The following is a 15,970-nucleotide window of genomic DNA, read 5'->3' on the forward strand; positions in this document are numbered from 1 at the left end:
TTTGAAATATTTTTCATAAGCCTATCTTCTCGTGGGAAGAACAAACATTTCAACTCGTTCTTGATAAAGGTATATCGGTAGTTTTAAATGACCTAGAATGCATTTTGATTTCCAAGTCAAATCCTCAGAAAGAATGCGATCAATATCAATTACTCCTGCTTATATGAGAGAGAGAGAGAGAGAGAGAGAGAGGACACGAACTCATTCTTTAAATGACTTTTCAGAAGCAGAGGATGGATCTATGTCGTTTTTCCTCTCTGTCTCTTTCTTCCTTATATAATGTCTATCATCATCATTGGCCTTTCCCTCCCCCTTGCGGTGCTGAATTACTGTGCGTCCTACGCAATCAGTGAATTGAGGGGACTTAATACAATTGTGACAGCTCTGGGTCGCAGATGCAAAATCGTTTTGTCATTCGTGACCTATGACTGCGATCATGACGGATTCATAGTCAGATTTTTTAAAGTGTTATATTATGCATTCATATGCATTTACATACACATCTAGAAAACGGAGAGGAGGGTACGGCGACTTAGTGAGAGGGTGCTCACCTCTAGTACGAAGGGTAGGCCTATTTGGTTATATTCTTGGTCATGTGATTTTGTTGTGGACAACACCATGTCCATAGGTTTTCTCGAGGTTTTCCTATTTTCTGCCACATTTTTATTCCACAAATTCTTTCATGATTATTCATTTTCAATAATCATCCATTTGTTTTAGCTTAAAGAACATAATCGTTGGATGTATCAAACGACTTTATACATTGAGATGAATAGTCTACAGTATAAGAGAGGTGAGGAATCAATATGAAATCATATGTTTCAACTTTTGAATAGAACTAAGTTTAAAGATCCCTCACGAACTTCTCCTCAATTTTAACAATTATAAAATTGTGTAAAATTTATCAGAATATAATATGAGTTTTATTACCAATAAATACTCATTTAACTATGTTTGCACGTTACACGTTCTGAAATTAAATTGCAATGAAAAAGTTATCAAGTCATGTTTCTCTAGGACTCGAAGACACATTTGTTGGAAACTGAATATACTAAATATTATTAGGAAATGTATTAGCCGTTGAGCTTCATGGGTTCAATTCATCTCCTAGATTCTAGACTTATTAAGCACAAACGAGCACATGTTTCCGTTACTCGAAACCACGATTCAGCAAATAAATAAAATTACATATCGAAATTTTGCTTATTATTTCAGTGGAATTGACATCATCATATACATACTGTAATGTAGTGTAATTCTGTAAAGTTAGTACGGATTTCTGCACCAGCGTTTTATATATATAGTTTAAAGTTACAAAAACAAACCCTTAGAAAATCATGTTTAAAATGTAGAATATATTCAATACGTATATTTTCACTGATCTCACTAACTTAATTTTTAGTTTTTCGAAACATTGTATAGTATTTTGGTAAAATGTTATATGAAAAAATATAAATTAAAGATTTGGGGTGGAGAGAGGGTTAAACTGAGTTAGATAATGGATAACATGTTCAAACTATAAAGGAACTGAATAATTATGATTACTACACAAGTAGTCACTTGTGTACGTCTAATAATATTCTTCCGATAAAAATAGATACTCTGAGTTCTTATAATACATATTTAAAAAAAGGCAGATCCTCAACATTGTTGTCAAGTAGTTTTTGTCATTTGTGGAATCGGTGGATATTTTGGACTAATCCCGGAGATATTATTAGGCTTAATGTTAAATGCTTTTAATGGTGTTCTCTATTTAGTAGACTTTATGTAATTATCTTTATTTTGCATTTCTTTGCTTCACATTTAAATCTAGGTATTGACATATTATTCACATCTGTGAGAGTTTATCTTGCAAGATGTTCTATGCTCCCGCCAGCTGTATCAAAATCAAGCCCCAGTCGTGGTTCAGAGCTTACGGCTACGTTAATAGTATAAGATAAAAGAGAGGAAATGCACACTACAAAAAATAAATTAGTGTTTGGAGATTTCCAAAATATCACTTTTGATCATTGTTTCACATGTCCAAAAGTGTCCTAAAGAGCTTTATTAGTATTATATATAAGCCTAGAATACATTCTAATAGGTGCTCTAAAAGTGTTCAAAATGAACCTGGACTTCTGATGTATCTAACGAGTATACGGGCAGAAACGACTCATCTGTGTGTAACTGGTATGTGTAAAGTGTCCCAACACTGTTCAAAAAAGTCGTTTCTGCCCGTATATCACTGGATACATCAGAAGTTCAGATACATTTTAAACAATTTTATGGCATTAACATTTTAACATATATTTGTCGACTTTTTGTCCACTTACATAACACTTTAGGGTATTTCTGAATATGTTAAATAATGCTTAAAAATAGTTGCTAAAAGAAATGTCCTAAGCATGTTCAAACACTGTTTTATTTTGTGTAGTATGTTTCAAACATATTATGTTCTTTAATTTGTGTTTGAATTGGATCACATTTGAACACATAAAACACGCGAAAGTAATATTTACAGTGTTATGACAAAAAATTTCTCTGGATCACGGATGTCTATCTCCCAAAGTTTATAACATGGCCCCAATATTTTCCTGACGTGTTTACCCCAAGAGCAATATTTACTTTTAAACTTACTCCGTGAAATACTCTTTTCCCTGGGTAGGTATTAATAACACATTGTTCTCGTAAAAATATGTATTTTTAATTTAAAAAATGATTGATTTTAGTATTTGATTAATTTTCTGGACATTCCTCAATTAATTTAATGACGTAATTTACGCTGTGCCTCTTCCATTGTGGGCACTCTTGCTCTTGAAATGACATTAAAACTTAAATTTAACGTCCCATGATTATGTCCTTTAGGCTAAAGAAGACAGATGATTAACGAAAGTGAATGACTGCGAAAGAATTGGTAGAATAAGAATGGGGGAGAAAACAGGAGAACTCTGAGAAAACACAGACAACACGATATTCTCCACTGGAAACTCACGTAGCCTGAATCGAACGTGGATAGTGATGCGCACGAGACAAGATTTGTGGCTGTCTCGTCTCGAAAATGTGCTGTAAAAGTGATGTCTCGACTCGAAAAATGTATATTTCTCTATTGGAAGAGCCGTGTCTCGACTCGAATTTTGTCAGGAAAATCCTGTCTCGACTCGTCTCGTGCGCATCCCTAAACGTGGAGCCCTTTGCACCAGAAGTCTCTCTAGCACAAAGTCATTGTTCACCTTGATTTGGATTACGGTATTCTGTGAATCCTAAGGATGTAAATACGCCATATTAAGGGTGTTGGATTTTTTTTATGGCCTTAATTTTCATGAAACACAAAAAAGAAGACATGTGTGTTGCAGAGTTGCCTTTTCCGCGTGTAGAAAAAAAAATGTGGCAATGATGTCACTCGATTCTGTTTTGTACCCAAGGTAAAAGAAAAAAAGTGTTACAAAGTGGCGTGTTTACCAACACAGTGCAGGTAATTACGTCAAGTCTAGGATACTACTAGAAACCTGTAATAAATCTTGCAACTGCTTACATCGTCTGTATTAGTACGAACTCAAATATTACTACACAACATGACTGAAGCAGAAAATAGAATAATCAAAGTGCAAGATGAAGATAAAAAGATAAAATGTAAAAACGATAACCTCCAAAATTGAAATGAAGTTCCAAACTGAAAAGTTTTAGTCCATGAGAAAAAGAGTCACTCTACTGTGACTTAAAAAAAAGTACACCGATATTACATGGAACATGTGGGGCAAATGAAAACATCTTTGTCTTCTGCAGTCAGTCGTAACAAGCCCTGGCGTATTCCACTGCACCATATTTGGTATTGATTTAGTAGCCATGGAATCACAAATACTGAAATGATACTTGCAAAACAAAGTGTTCCTAGACGGACACGAAATAAGGCGTACATTGCTGTAAACAATCGGCAATGTTCTGAGTTGGTTAGGTACAAATAACGGATTTTTACCTCTACTAAAATAATAACGTCCTTCCACGAAACCTTCCCTAAGCAAACAACACTGCACGGCGTGGCGGTCTCAGTGCTGTCTTCCGGAGTATTCGTCAAATCGGACTTGTCCAGGATCATGGCACATATTGGAGGCACATTCTAGCGGATTTCGTCGGAAACGTCCCAGGCAGGGGCGGTTCCAGGGGAAGGGGCGATTGCCCCCCAGAAGAGGAAACTTTCTTATTTTATATATATAAATAAAACCCATCCTAAAGTTTAGAGCCCTTAAAAGTAGCAGTATGACAACCCCCGCCCCCCCAGAAGTCGGTCCTGGATCCGCCCCTGGTCCCAGTACTGAACACTTGGCGTATTTAGCTGCATTGGCGTATATACCTGCAGTTACCTTACGAAAGATTCATCAGAATCAATGAAGTTGTTTCCAGATAATCGAGGGATATTGTCCCATAATTGCAAAACTTTAGGGGATTTTTTTTTTAATTAAGGAGGCTAAGTGATAGAGAGGTCATCTCTGTTGCTAAGTATCCCTGATTCGTCTACAGTCATTTCAGTTTGTGGTTGAGAACATCGTATCAATAGGTTTTCTGGAGTTCTCCCATTTTCTTCGTACATTCTCATTTCATAATCTTTTATTTACATTAATCAGTTTAAAGTCTATAAGCGTGGGATAATGAATTAAAGATTTACTTTCTAAAGCCTATTTTTATAAATCTGAACAGTACCAAATGATAAATGCACAAATAACGTTCATACGTTATATGCTGTGATGTTTTAGGTTTGTTTAGTGAAAAAAGCACATGAGGAAATATGGAGACGATATTCTATCGAAACTACAACTAGGGATGCATTCGAGTCGAGTCGAGTCGAGATTTAAGCCTGTCTCGACTCGACTCGAGAAAATGTTGTCTCGACTCGAAAATATGTTGCTGTCTCGACTCGTGTCTCGACTCGACAGTCTCTGTCTCGACTCGACTCGAATTCGAGTCGAGACGTCTCGAAATTCGAGTCGAGACAAAATATACGAGTTAAAATATACACACACATCACCCAGACCATTATGACTACCTACCTAATTGTTAGTATGTCCACCTTTTGGCACGAATAACAACGGCAACGCGTCTTGGCGTGGTCGCAATGTTCCTCGGTGGGTCGCTGGAGAGAGTTGGCACCACATATGCACACACAGGTCAACTATTTCCCGTAAATTCCGGGGAGGGGGTGATGCGCCCTCAGGTCACGTTCAATCACATCCCAGATGTGATCGATTGGGTTCAGCTCCGGAGAGTTTGGGGACCAGCACATCACTTGGAACTCGCTCCTGTGTTCCTCGAAGCACTCCATCACACTCCTGGACTTGTGACATGGTGCATTATCTTGTCGAAAAATGCCACTACCGATGAGAAACATGGCCGTCATGAAGGGATGTACGTAGTCTGCAAGAAGCGTGTGACGCCTCGGCCGTCATGGTGCCTTCCTCGAGCTCCAATAGACACATGGATGCTCACCTGAATGTTCCCCAGATAATAATTAAACCGCAGCCAGTTTGTCTCCGCCCCCCAGTACAGTTGTCAAGGAGCTGTTCCCTTGGAACACGACGGATTCGCACCCTCACATCGTCATGATGAAGATGATATCGGGATTCATCAGATAATGCAACGCTCTGCCATTGTGCCAAGCTCTAGTGGCGATGGTAACGTATTCATTTCAGTTGTAGTTGCCGATGTCGAGGTGTTAACATTCGCCATCGGTAGGAGTGTTCGGTGCACTGTGTGTTCAGACTAGTGTTGTGAAGGTCTGTGAAAAAAAGTTTTTTTACGGTTTTCCCGAGCTGGGGAAAAAACGGAAAATTTGGGTATTATCAGAATCATCACTTTTGCTAATCACAGAATCATTTTAGTTAATATGTTAAATCAAACATATTTTATACAGATATCTTCATTGTTCTATGTAAAATTCCGGAAATTTTGAAACCATTAGAAAAAAAAATTGTTCGGAAATATTGGCAAAAACAGGAAAATATAGTTTAAAAACTATTTGTTGGCCTGATACTAGTAATCTTACTTGCTGTAACATGTCTGCAACATATACAGTGGGAAGTCGAAAATTCGAACTAATTGGGACCACAGGTAGTTCAGATTTTCAAAAATTGTTCGGATTTTCGATAATGACGAAGAAAATGACATTTAGGCTTACATATACTGTACGGTATGTTCTTCTATCGATACAGTGGTTATTCAGTACATACAGTAATTACAATACCGTACGTAAGGCTACTTACATTTAGTGTTTCTGAAGAACCTGCTTGTACTCTAAATAACACTGTTCTTGTAAGTCACACTTAAAATTTATAGGCCTAAGAAAAAATAAAAATAAAAATACATGACGAACAATTACATATAAATGAACTTTTGTAAAAACACTGACTTCACATAACGTCGATGGACACGCTATTGTTTGTTTCTCGCTAGCGTTAAGACAAAATGTAAAAAGCTTCTAGGGACCGCGTTCGAATTTTTGACGTTAGGATTATCGACGTCCTACTATATATGCAATGTATTTCGCTAACGGAAACATACTTAAAGCAACAGGTTTTAATTCTACTTTACACACATATACCGCACAAGTGAGTAAATTTGAGCAGCGAGAAATATATTAAGTGAAACTTCCGTTAGTTATTATTACAGACTAGCAGAATATCCGTTCTTCGCACGGGGAGAATACGTTTCATTTTGGACGCAAAGGGCACCAAAACTGTCCCCAATGAAGTTGTGGAGCCCCAAAACTATGAATTTGACATTAATACCAATAATTTTCAATTATCTTTACATGTCACCATCCCCCTTAGAGTACTAATGGGGCTGAATTTCTGGATTTAAACGGCATCTTCTGCTCATCTCAGCGAGTATGGATTCGAGGCCATTTTCGATCATATATATATATATATATATATATATATATATATATATATATATATATATATATATATATATATATACAGAGGCGGATCCAAGGGGGCTATCACCCCCCCCTCTCTTCACACTCAAGTATACACTGCATAAAATGGGCTTCAATCCTGCTTTACACTGGATAAAACTGCAAACTATGGTTTAGCCCCTCCCTTGATCATATCCTGGATACGGCACTATACTGTATATAATGCTCAAAAAAATTAGGGGTTCAGCTGAAACATCACACAAGACCTTAAGATAGTGTATGAATAAGCTTGTGTTTGACTCATATATATCATACAAGAAGGAATGCTTTAAGATACACTAGAAAAATGGGGCACATACTGGTGTTGGGGCACGGAAAACCTTGTTCACATGGCTCATGACACAAGTCGGTTATGTGTGTACCTCTCGAACTGCCCACAAACAGGCAAGGCAACAACACTGATTGTTCCTTAATATGTCATATGATCACTTCGAATAGCCAACAGAGCCTCGCACCTGCGTGGCATGGATTCAATCAGATTATCGATGAGTTCTTGGGGAATGTTGTGTCACTCATCCAGAAGAGCGACTTCCAGCTCTGGAATGGTTAATGGATTTACTGGCCTAGCGGCAATTCGTCTGCCATGCATATCCCAGACATGCTCAATTGGAATGAGATCCGGAGAGCATGCTGGCCACTTCATCCGAGCGATACCCTCAGCATCCAGCATCTCATCCACTAACCGAGCTCTGTGAGGACGAGTATTGTCATCCATGAAAAGGAACGAATCACCAATGGCACTAGCATAGGGAAGAACAAGAGTTTTCATGATCTCATCCCTATATCTGAGAGCCGTCAAAGAGCCATTTCGGATGATGTGGAGCTCAGTACGCTCACCAATGCTGATTCCTGCCCACACCATCAGTCCACCACCATGATACTGGAATCTTTCTCGCACAAACATGGGATTCTGTCGTGTTCCACAATCTCTCCAGATGAAAACACGTCGATTATCAAGATCCACACTGAATCGAGACTCGTCAGAGAACAAAACATTGCCCCATTCATTGCGTCCCAACCCACGATGTTCCTCTGCCTTCGCTCTTCGATCAAAACGGTGTCGTGCAGTTAATGGGACACACACCATAGGCCTACGTGCGTAGAGACCACCTTCTCGAAGGCGATTGCGGACCGTTTGAGTGGATATTGTGCGTCCTGTTGTTGTTCGGAAGGCTTGCGGGAGCAGAGTTGTATTCTGACGCCGGTTTCGACGGGCTGTTACAAGAGATAACGATCGTCTCTGGCTTTGGTTGCTAGTGGACGGCTCTGTCCTTGTCTTCTTCGAACACTTCAAGTTGTTTGTAATCGATTCCACAATCGGGAAATCACACTTTGTGCCACTCCTATGGCATGTGACACCTCCCGCTGTAACTGACCAGCTTCCAACCTGCCGACAGCTCGCCATGTCAACGATTCTGGCAAATCACGTTGTTGCGCAATTTCACTACGTAGATTTGTGACGCACTAAACACAATGAGAACAAAGGTATCCTGGAGCTGGAATGTGTTGGCAGCGCCACACTACAAAATGATATCTGTTAGCGCCACGTCACTGATCACGTGCACAGATGTTTCAAACGGTTCGTTTGCACGTTGGGCCTTCAGGATTTTAATCTGAACTGGACAAGATACAGTGTTATCACATTATTCGTAAGAAGTTTTACATGTGTTTTCATCTGATTCCCTAATTTTTTTGATCAATATATATTAGATAAATAGATAAATATACCCATTCTTCGCATGGAAGTCAAGGCCTGTGGAAGTATTACCCTCATTTCCGCGACCGCGAAAACTATGGATCTGAGACTAAATCGATCATCTTGGATTACTTTTACATCTCTCGGTATATCCCCCCCCCCGCTGATTTTCGGCTCGCATACAATGGTATCTGAATTTGCAAATCATCGCTAATGGAAGTGTCACCATTGTTCTCAGCGATCACGAAAACTATGGATTTGACACTAATATTGGTCATTTTGTATTACTTTTACTTGTCTCGGTTCCCCCCCCTCCCCGCTGACTCCCGGCCCACATGCGATTGTAGCTGAATTTGCAAATCATCGCTAATGGAAGTGTCACTATTGATCTCAGAGACCGCGAAAACTATGGATTTGACACTAATATCGGTCATTGTGGATTACTTTTATATGTCTCGATATCTCAACTCCCCCTTCCCGTTGACCCCCGACCCGGTGCCGCATAGCATGAATTTGGAAGTTAATGTGATCGGAGTTTCACCATTCATTTCAGCGACCGCGAAAACTATGAATTCAACACTAATATCTGTTATTTTATACTACTTTTACATGTCCCGGTAAACAACCCCTGAGACCCCCCTGGTTCGAATTTTGACAAAATCGTTTAACTCTGGTCTGGAGCCTGGACCAAGGTATTCGTGACTAAAATTTGGTAACTCTCGGTCAATTTGTCTGGTTCCCAAGCCGGTTCCCGTAAACGCCTCCCCATGAGACTCCCCTGGTTCGAAATTTGAAAACAACTTTTCGTCTTGATCTCGGGCCTAGGCCAAGGTACCCCTGACCAAAATTTGGTAACTCTCGGTCCACTCGTCTGGTCCCCAGGCCGCATACAGACAGACAAACACACAAACAAACTGTTTATTTTATTTATATTAGATTAGATAGATTCTTGGAAATTATACCAGATTTTCATGTTATCTTTCCGAACTAATTTTAAAGACCCGCTCCTACATATCTTTATATGTATACAGTATATCTATATTTATATCTATATATGTATATAACAAACGCAGGAATTACGTCATAAATAACGCTCCTGGAGAACCCCTTTCTCAAAGAAATTGCTGGGGAAACACTTGTACAAACTTCAGTTTTCGTACCGGATGATTACCGAGACCTGGTGGAAAAAAAAAACTGCTTTTGCGTTCGAATTTAAAAAAAAATAGTTCTCCTCAGGTTAGTATTCACTGATAATATTTTTATAAAATTTAAATTTGATGGGTAAATCAGTGGACTTTGAATACATCCACATCGTATCCACTGAGTTGCAAAACTGTGTACCTCCAGACATGGACGGCCGAAGAAAATTTTCTAGGAGAACATCTTCAATGTTTGCTATATTAGTCTGGCATTTAATGTGCATGGTTTGTTATATTACGTATACATTTTCGTGAGCCAGGGAAGTTCATTCTTGTCAAACACGGAGATTATGAAGGAGCAGATCTACTGTACAAAATATAATAAAAACATCTCTTTCGGATTTCTATCATCCCGCAGTCCAACCCCGAGACGGAAACATAAGAGATAGGCAGTTTTTAAACAAGATAACGTGTCTAGCGAATGCTTTACATTGTGAAGATTATATTAGTGAAAATTAAACGAATATAATTTTACAACTTAATATACATATTACTAAATGTTTAGCTCCCCGTTGCTATGTTGTTAGCGATGCGCCTTTCTCGAACGAGATTTGATTCATGGTAGGAGCTCATGTGTTTCAAATCCGACATTAAACTGTACGTTCACGTCTTGTAGAGCTTTGCTCCTAAAAACGACGCTAAACCATAATCTAATTTAATATTATTAATATTTAAAAAATAATGACTTATCAATGTTACGTCAATTTGGCAGTCATCAAATCCATTTTATACTTTCACTTAATCCAGTGGATATTAATATAACAATTACGAGACACACGCGCATATAAATACTCAGAAACAAGCACATACACACGTACACATACACAAATATGAACACTTCAAATCTATTTACATGTGTTGGACTGCACTGCATCAAGTATCTTCTCATGTATCTGCATTTTCTGATTCATCCACAGATTTGTTATTTGTACGCATCAATCATTTTAGCATTTTCGGGAAGGTTCAGGGTTCGTTCTTCATTTAAAGAGTCGGTTCTCTGTATTGGAAACAGAATGAGGGGAGGGTGGGGGAATTTATACTTTATGAATGGATAACATTTTAAGAAATATATACAAAACATGCCGCTTCCGACGCAGCACTAAAGCATTTCTTTTAGCGGTGTACTACTAGTGGTACCCTGATGATAATACCCCCTCCCCTCTCAAATTGTAAAGTGAGAAGGGACAGAAACATCCCAGACACTCAGGGTTCAGTTGACAATAATAAAACTATGGGTATATATATATAAAAAAAAAAACAGTAAACATCTTGTGCAGAGTCACGTTTTGCTTATTTTTGAACATTTCTGTGAAATCAACAATACAACAGCGGAAATACTAACTGGTTTTATTACTCCAACCATCGCTTCAACAAGGGATAATTCCCAACGGTCAGTGTTCTCTTTCTCTTTTTCTGTCCTCGTTCTTATTCTCCACATCTTTAATGAAGTAGCGGGCGCCCAACCCCTCGACATTTGGACGTCTTTTCCTCTTGGTTTCGCCACTTGTTGAAGACAATCACCACAGCACTCTTCGAACACCTGACAAGTCCTGCAGTTTCCGAAATTCTCGTGCCGAGTGTTTCTGAGCGAGTACTTTCTTCAAAATAATATTAAAAATTATAGAAAGATTTTCGAGACATTCGAGTCGAGTCGAGATTTTTACCAGCTGTCTCGACTCGACTCGAGTCTCGACTCGAAAATTCGAGTCGAGAAATACGTTTGTCTCGACTCGTCTCGAATTTTACAAAGAGTGTCTCGACTCGAATCTCGACTCGAATTCGAGTCGAGTCGAGTCGAGATTCGAGACATGTCTCGACTCGAGCGCATCCCTAACTACAACACTGAAACTACAACAAATGGCATAAGCGTGGGACGTTAAACTGAAAAATTTAATTTCATTTCATTAGTGTTGCCTACGAGACTGGAGAAATTAATTGTCTCGTCTCGAAAAGAAGACGAGAAGTGCGTTTTTAAATTGTGAAACATGGCAATTCCCGTCTCGTTTTCTACACGAGACGAGAAATCTCACAAGACCCAAGTCTTACACGTCAAACACTGTTTTAGTGTTACATGATTCATATATTTTTTCTTTAAAAAAAGAACTATGCATTAATAAAATTATTGTAGAAACAAAACAAAAAAAAAACATTTATAAACATTTAAGAGAAAGATACGCAAAGCATTACACAATAATAAAGATGGTTTGAGTGTTGTTATGTAATGACCTTGTTGAAACGAAAACAGATTTCCGAGAATCGGGACGAAAGGAGAGCTCGAGAAAAAATTACGAGACGAGACGAGACGAGAACCTCTTATTACTCGTCTCGTCTCGCGTGTAACCACTATCCAATATATTATGACAATCATCTGCTGCGTATAGTAACCCGTGTGAACAGGCAGTTGAGCGAGTGACTTCATTTGTGTTGTGACATTCGAATAATTTCAATGTCAATGTCACAGTAATCAGAAATATATCCGAGATATGAATAAACAGAGAGAACACATTAGATAATATTTGATTGCAGGTCAAACGATGTCAAAAAATATCCAAACATTTAGTATATCATCTCATTTATATTTTATACAAAGACCAATCTTCACATTAGAAAGTGATCAAATGTAAAATAAAGACGATAACAAGATTGCTTTTCTTAAGCAAATGTTATTTCACTTCGATAATGTTATCGCTTAGGATTTGATAAGAAATATATATGAGGATTTAAAGTAAAATTTAGAAAGATGAAAAACTATAGGAGCATTGTCTATGATGTCTACTCTTAGTTACATAAAAACATTTTAAAATTGATTTAATGTAAACTTATAATATCTTAACATGTCATTCACATGGGAAATATATTGATCTATTTTAATTGGGAAGACGGTAGAGGAGTTCCTTGGGTAGACTATGAAGTGGTGTAATTGGAGTTTAGCGTCCCTTTTAGTATTGAGGCTATATCAAATGTGGACCTACGGCTTAATGTACAATCAGAAACACATGAGCTCTCGCCTGGAATCGAACTCAGGTCTCCCATACCAAAAGCGTGTTTGTTAATCATATAGCCACGATGGAGCTTGCAGACTATGAAGCTGAGACGATTATATAAATGAGGTTTTTGCAGAGGACAATAACGTCAGTTGTGGTCTGAAATTACTTGGCACAGCACAGGACTTAATGTTAAGTTATTTTTCTGTGGCTATGAACATTCAGGTTTTCATAGAATTGTTTGAGTGATACTTTAATATCTTCCACGTTCTAAAACGACAGCCATCTATGGCCTACAAGAAGTTAATTTTAGAAGGTTGCAATCTTTATATACAGTAGTTTTCACTATGCAGTAGTAATTACTATATAATACGATAAGCCACGTATTAGTACAGAGTCTGCCATTGAGCAGTAAAACAATGATCACTTCTGAAGCATAGGTAGTAGTGTTTTCCACTAAAAGAGACGAGACAGAATTTTCCTGACGAAGTTTCAGACAAGACTTTCCGATACCAAGACGAAACATCTTTTACGACACCTTCTCGACATGAAGCTGCAACCATAATCGTTAGTTAGTCATCGGTTGTATATGTCTGTATTTCACTTAAGGGACAAAACTAAATAAATAGATCAATTAACTTGCATTCTAGTGAAGGTAATTGGATTGTGATCTTAGTGATCGAGCTTCAAAATACATTATACTTTTCAATTTACTTGCTTTCTAAAACTTGGCGATATTAAAAAAAAAAAAAAAAAAAAAAAAACATAGTTTTGTTCATTGATAGTTCTGTTTCAACCAAAAGATTGTTTTTGTGTGTCTCTGTTAGGCTGTCGTTATATGCTTCCTTATGATTTAAGTATTGCACTTACGTCCGTGAGTAAAGTGTAATTAGTTTTCTCTTTCTCTCTCTCTTTTTCTTAGCATACCTGCATATACAGTAACCATAATTTCAACAGCTAAAAGTGAGACATCAATAATAATAATAATAATAATAATAATAATAATAATAATAATAATAATAATAATAATAATAATAATAATAATAATAATAATAATAATAATCGCGGCGAAACCTTATTTTACAATAAATTAATTATTTCATAGCAAAAAGTTCAAAGTTGAGAAAATGTGAAACAAAATAGTGTTTATTATGCAGTTGGAAACATAATGAAGCAATGTTATATAATGAACATGTAACTATATTTAAAAAAAAAAAAACTTAATTATGACGTTCTATAGTGAAAAAAAACTTAAAAATATTATTTTAAAATAATCGGAACAATATTTTGTACTCTCAGAACGGGACAATCTCGATGATTCGGGACGTAGGATCACGCTATTATGCACAAAGCTTTCTACATATTATTATTATTATTATTATTATTATTATTATTATTATATATACAATTAGGGGGCACGGTGGCTCAGTGGTAGAGCGCTTATCTCTGGTGCATGGTGTCCCTATTTCGATCCCCGGCCAAGTAAGTTTGTGGTGGACAATATCGTGTCCGTGGGTTATCTCGGGGTGCTCCTATTTCCTCCCACTTTCTCATTCCACCAATTCTTCCATCATTATTCACTTGCTTTCATCATCGTCTTTAGCCTGTTGATCATAATCGTGGGACGTTAAACCGAAAAATTTCATTTCATGTTTACAGATACAATTATTCTTTAAGTTATTTTCAACATGAGAAAGTAAGTTACTAGATGCTAAAGTAAAAAAATAAATAAATAAACAAATAAAGTGGACAGTTAATTGTGAGATTGTGGAGTCAACTAACCTCTTTTTTTATTTCATGTATGGTATTCATAAAGAAAATATTGAAGATACCAAGTAAAATATATTAGTACAATCCAAGGTCAGTTTTATACTTACATAAATAGTATAGAACTTCTGATCGTAGAAAATAATCGGCACTTGTAGCGTTATCTCTGGACTAGATGCCTCATCAATGTCCGTTGGAAGATGAATTTCACCAGTCGGATAAAAATCATCCCTTGGGTAAGCTACTACCACTTCTGTTAACAAGAATAAAACACCACTTAAACAAACGCACCACCACTGCTGTACAGCCGCCATCTTCTTCACAGACTGAAATGAAGGCAGCTAGGGTACTATGATGAGAACGAATGGAGAGGAACAAAGCTATAATCATTCTAGCGCCCTTTCCACGTGACCCTGCCCCCTGTCTCACAGAGTACAAGTTAAGAATGACCTCCGGTAATCTATCTCTACGGCCTATCGGCGCCGGTCACTCTTTTTAATTGACTCGAGGGTTGTTCAGCAATGAAAAAAGAAAGAAAAAGGTCTCTATAATCAGGTCATTCGCCTTAGATAAATACTAAATTTTAAGTTCAAGAATGTGCTTTCTAAGTTAAAACATTTTAATGAATAGTTTGTTTCATATCAATGATTTTTTTTTTTTTTGTAAAAAAAAGAGATCAATTCACAGAAATAGTAGTAGTGATCATGCATAGTGCACAATAACGTAAAATAAGAAATACTATCGTGATTGATCTATTATTATTATTATTATTATTATTATTATTATTATTATTATTATTATTATTATTATTATTATTATTATTAATAGTAGTAGTAGTAGTAGTAGTAGTAGTAGTAGTAGTAGTAGTAGTAATTATTGTTGAATTTACACCTTTATGAGATATGCTCATTTATTCTCGTAATTAGTACACTGTAGCTCCTATTTCAAGGAATTAATGCAGACAACAGAATCGTGAAGAAAGATGCAATTATATTTTCACCACAATTTGTTGAAATAAAGCACTCAGTTAGCACACATGCAAAGACAAACTAAGAACTTGAAAAACCAAGATCATGATTAAATTATGGCATCAAAAGTATTAGGTACCAATGTAGGCCTATTAAGATTTGGAACACCTTACCCGGAGTATCAGAGAACTACAAACTTTTGGCAACTTAAAGAAAAAAAAGAAAAAAAACTAAGAGTACTTGAAAATTGAGACAATACCATGTTCGTGTATCATTATTATTATTATGAACTTATTAAGTATTTATAGCCTTATGTAATTTTGTGTTGTCAACATGTATTAAGTATTTACCCGCCATCTCATAATATGTAAATAATTTCTGAAAGGGAGAACCACAAACAGCAGAAACTC

General features: G+C 37.0%; 1 protein-coding gene across 1 annotated transcript in view; it reads right to left on the reverse strand.

Annotated features, from left to right (window-relative positions):
- The window catches only part of Ndg (Nidogen), a 185,222-nt gene extending 170,252 nt beyond the window's left edge, over window positions 1-14,970 (reverse strand). The window contains exon 1 of the mRNA XM_081758985.1: window positions 14,703-14,970. Coding sequence (XP_081615111.1) covers window positions 14,703-14,906 — 204 coding nt within the window. The 5' untranslated portion in view covers window positions 14,907-14,970. The remainder of the gene's footprint in view (window positions 1-14,702) is intronic.
- Between the last annotated feature and the right edge of the window lie 1,000 nt (window positions 14,971-15,970).

The sequence above is a fragment of the Thermobia domestica genome, chromosome 5, assembly GCF_964235325.1.
Source record: "Thermobia domestica chromosome 5, izTheDome1.hap1.1, whole genome shotgun sequence".
Lineage (NCBI taxonomy): Eukaryota > Metazoa > Arthropoda > Insecta > Zygentoma > Lepismatidae > Thermobia > Thermobia domestica.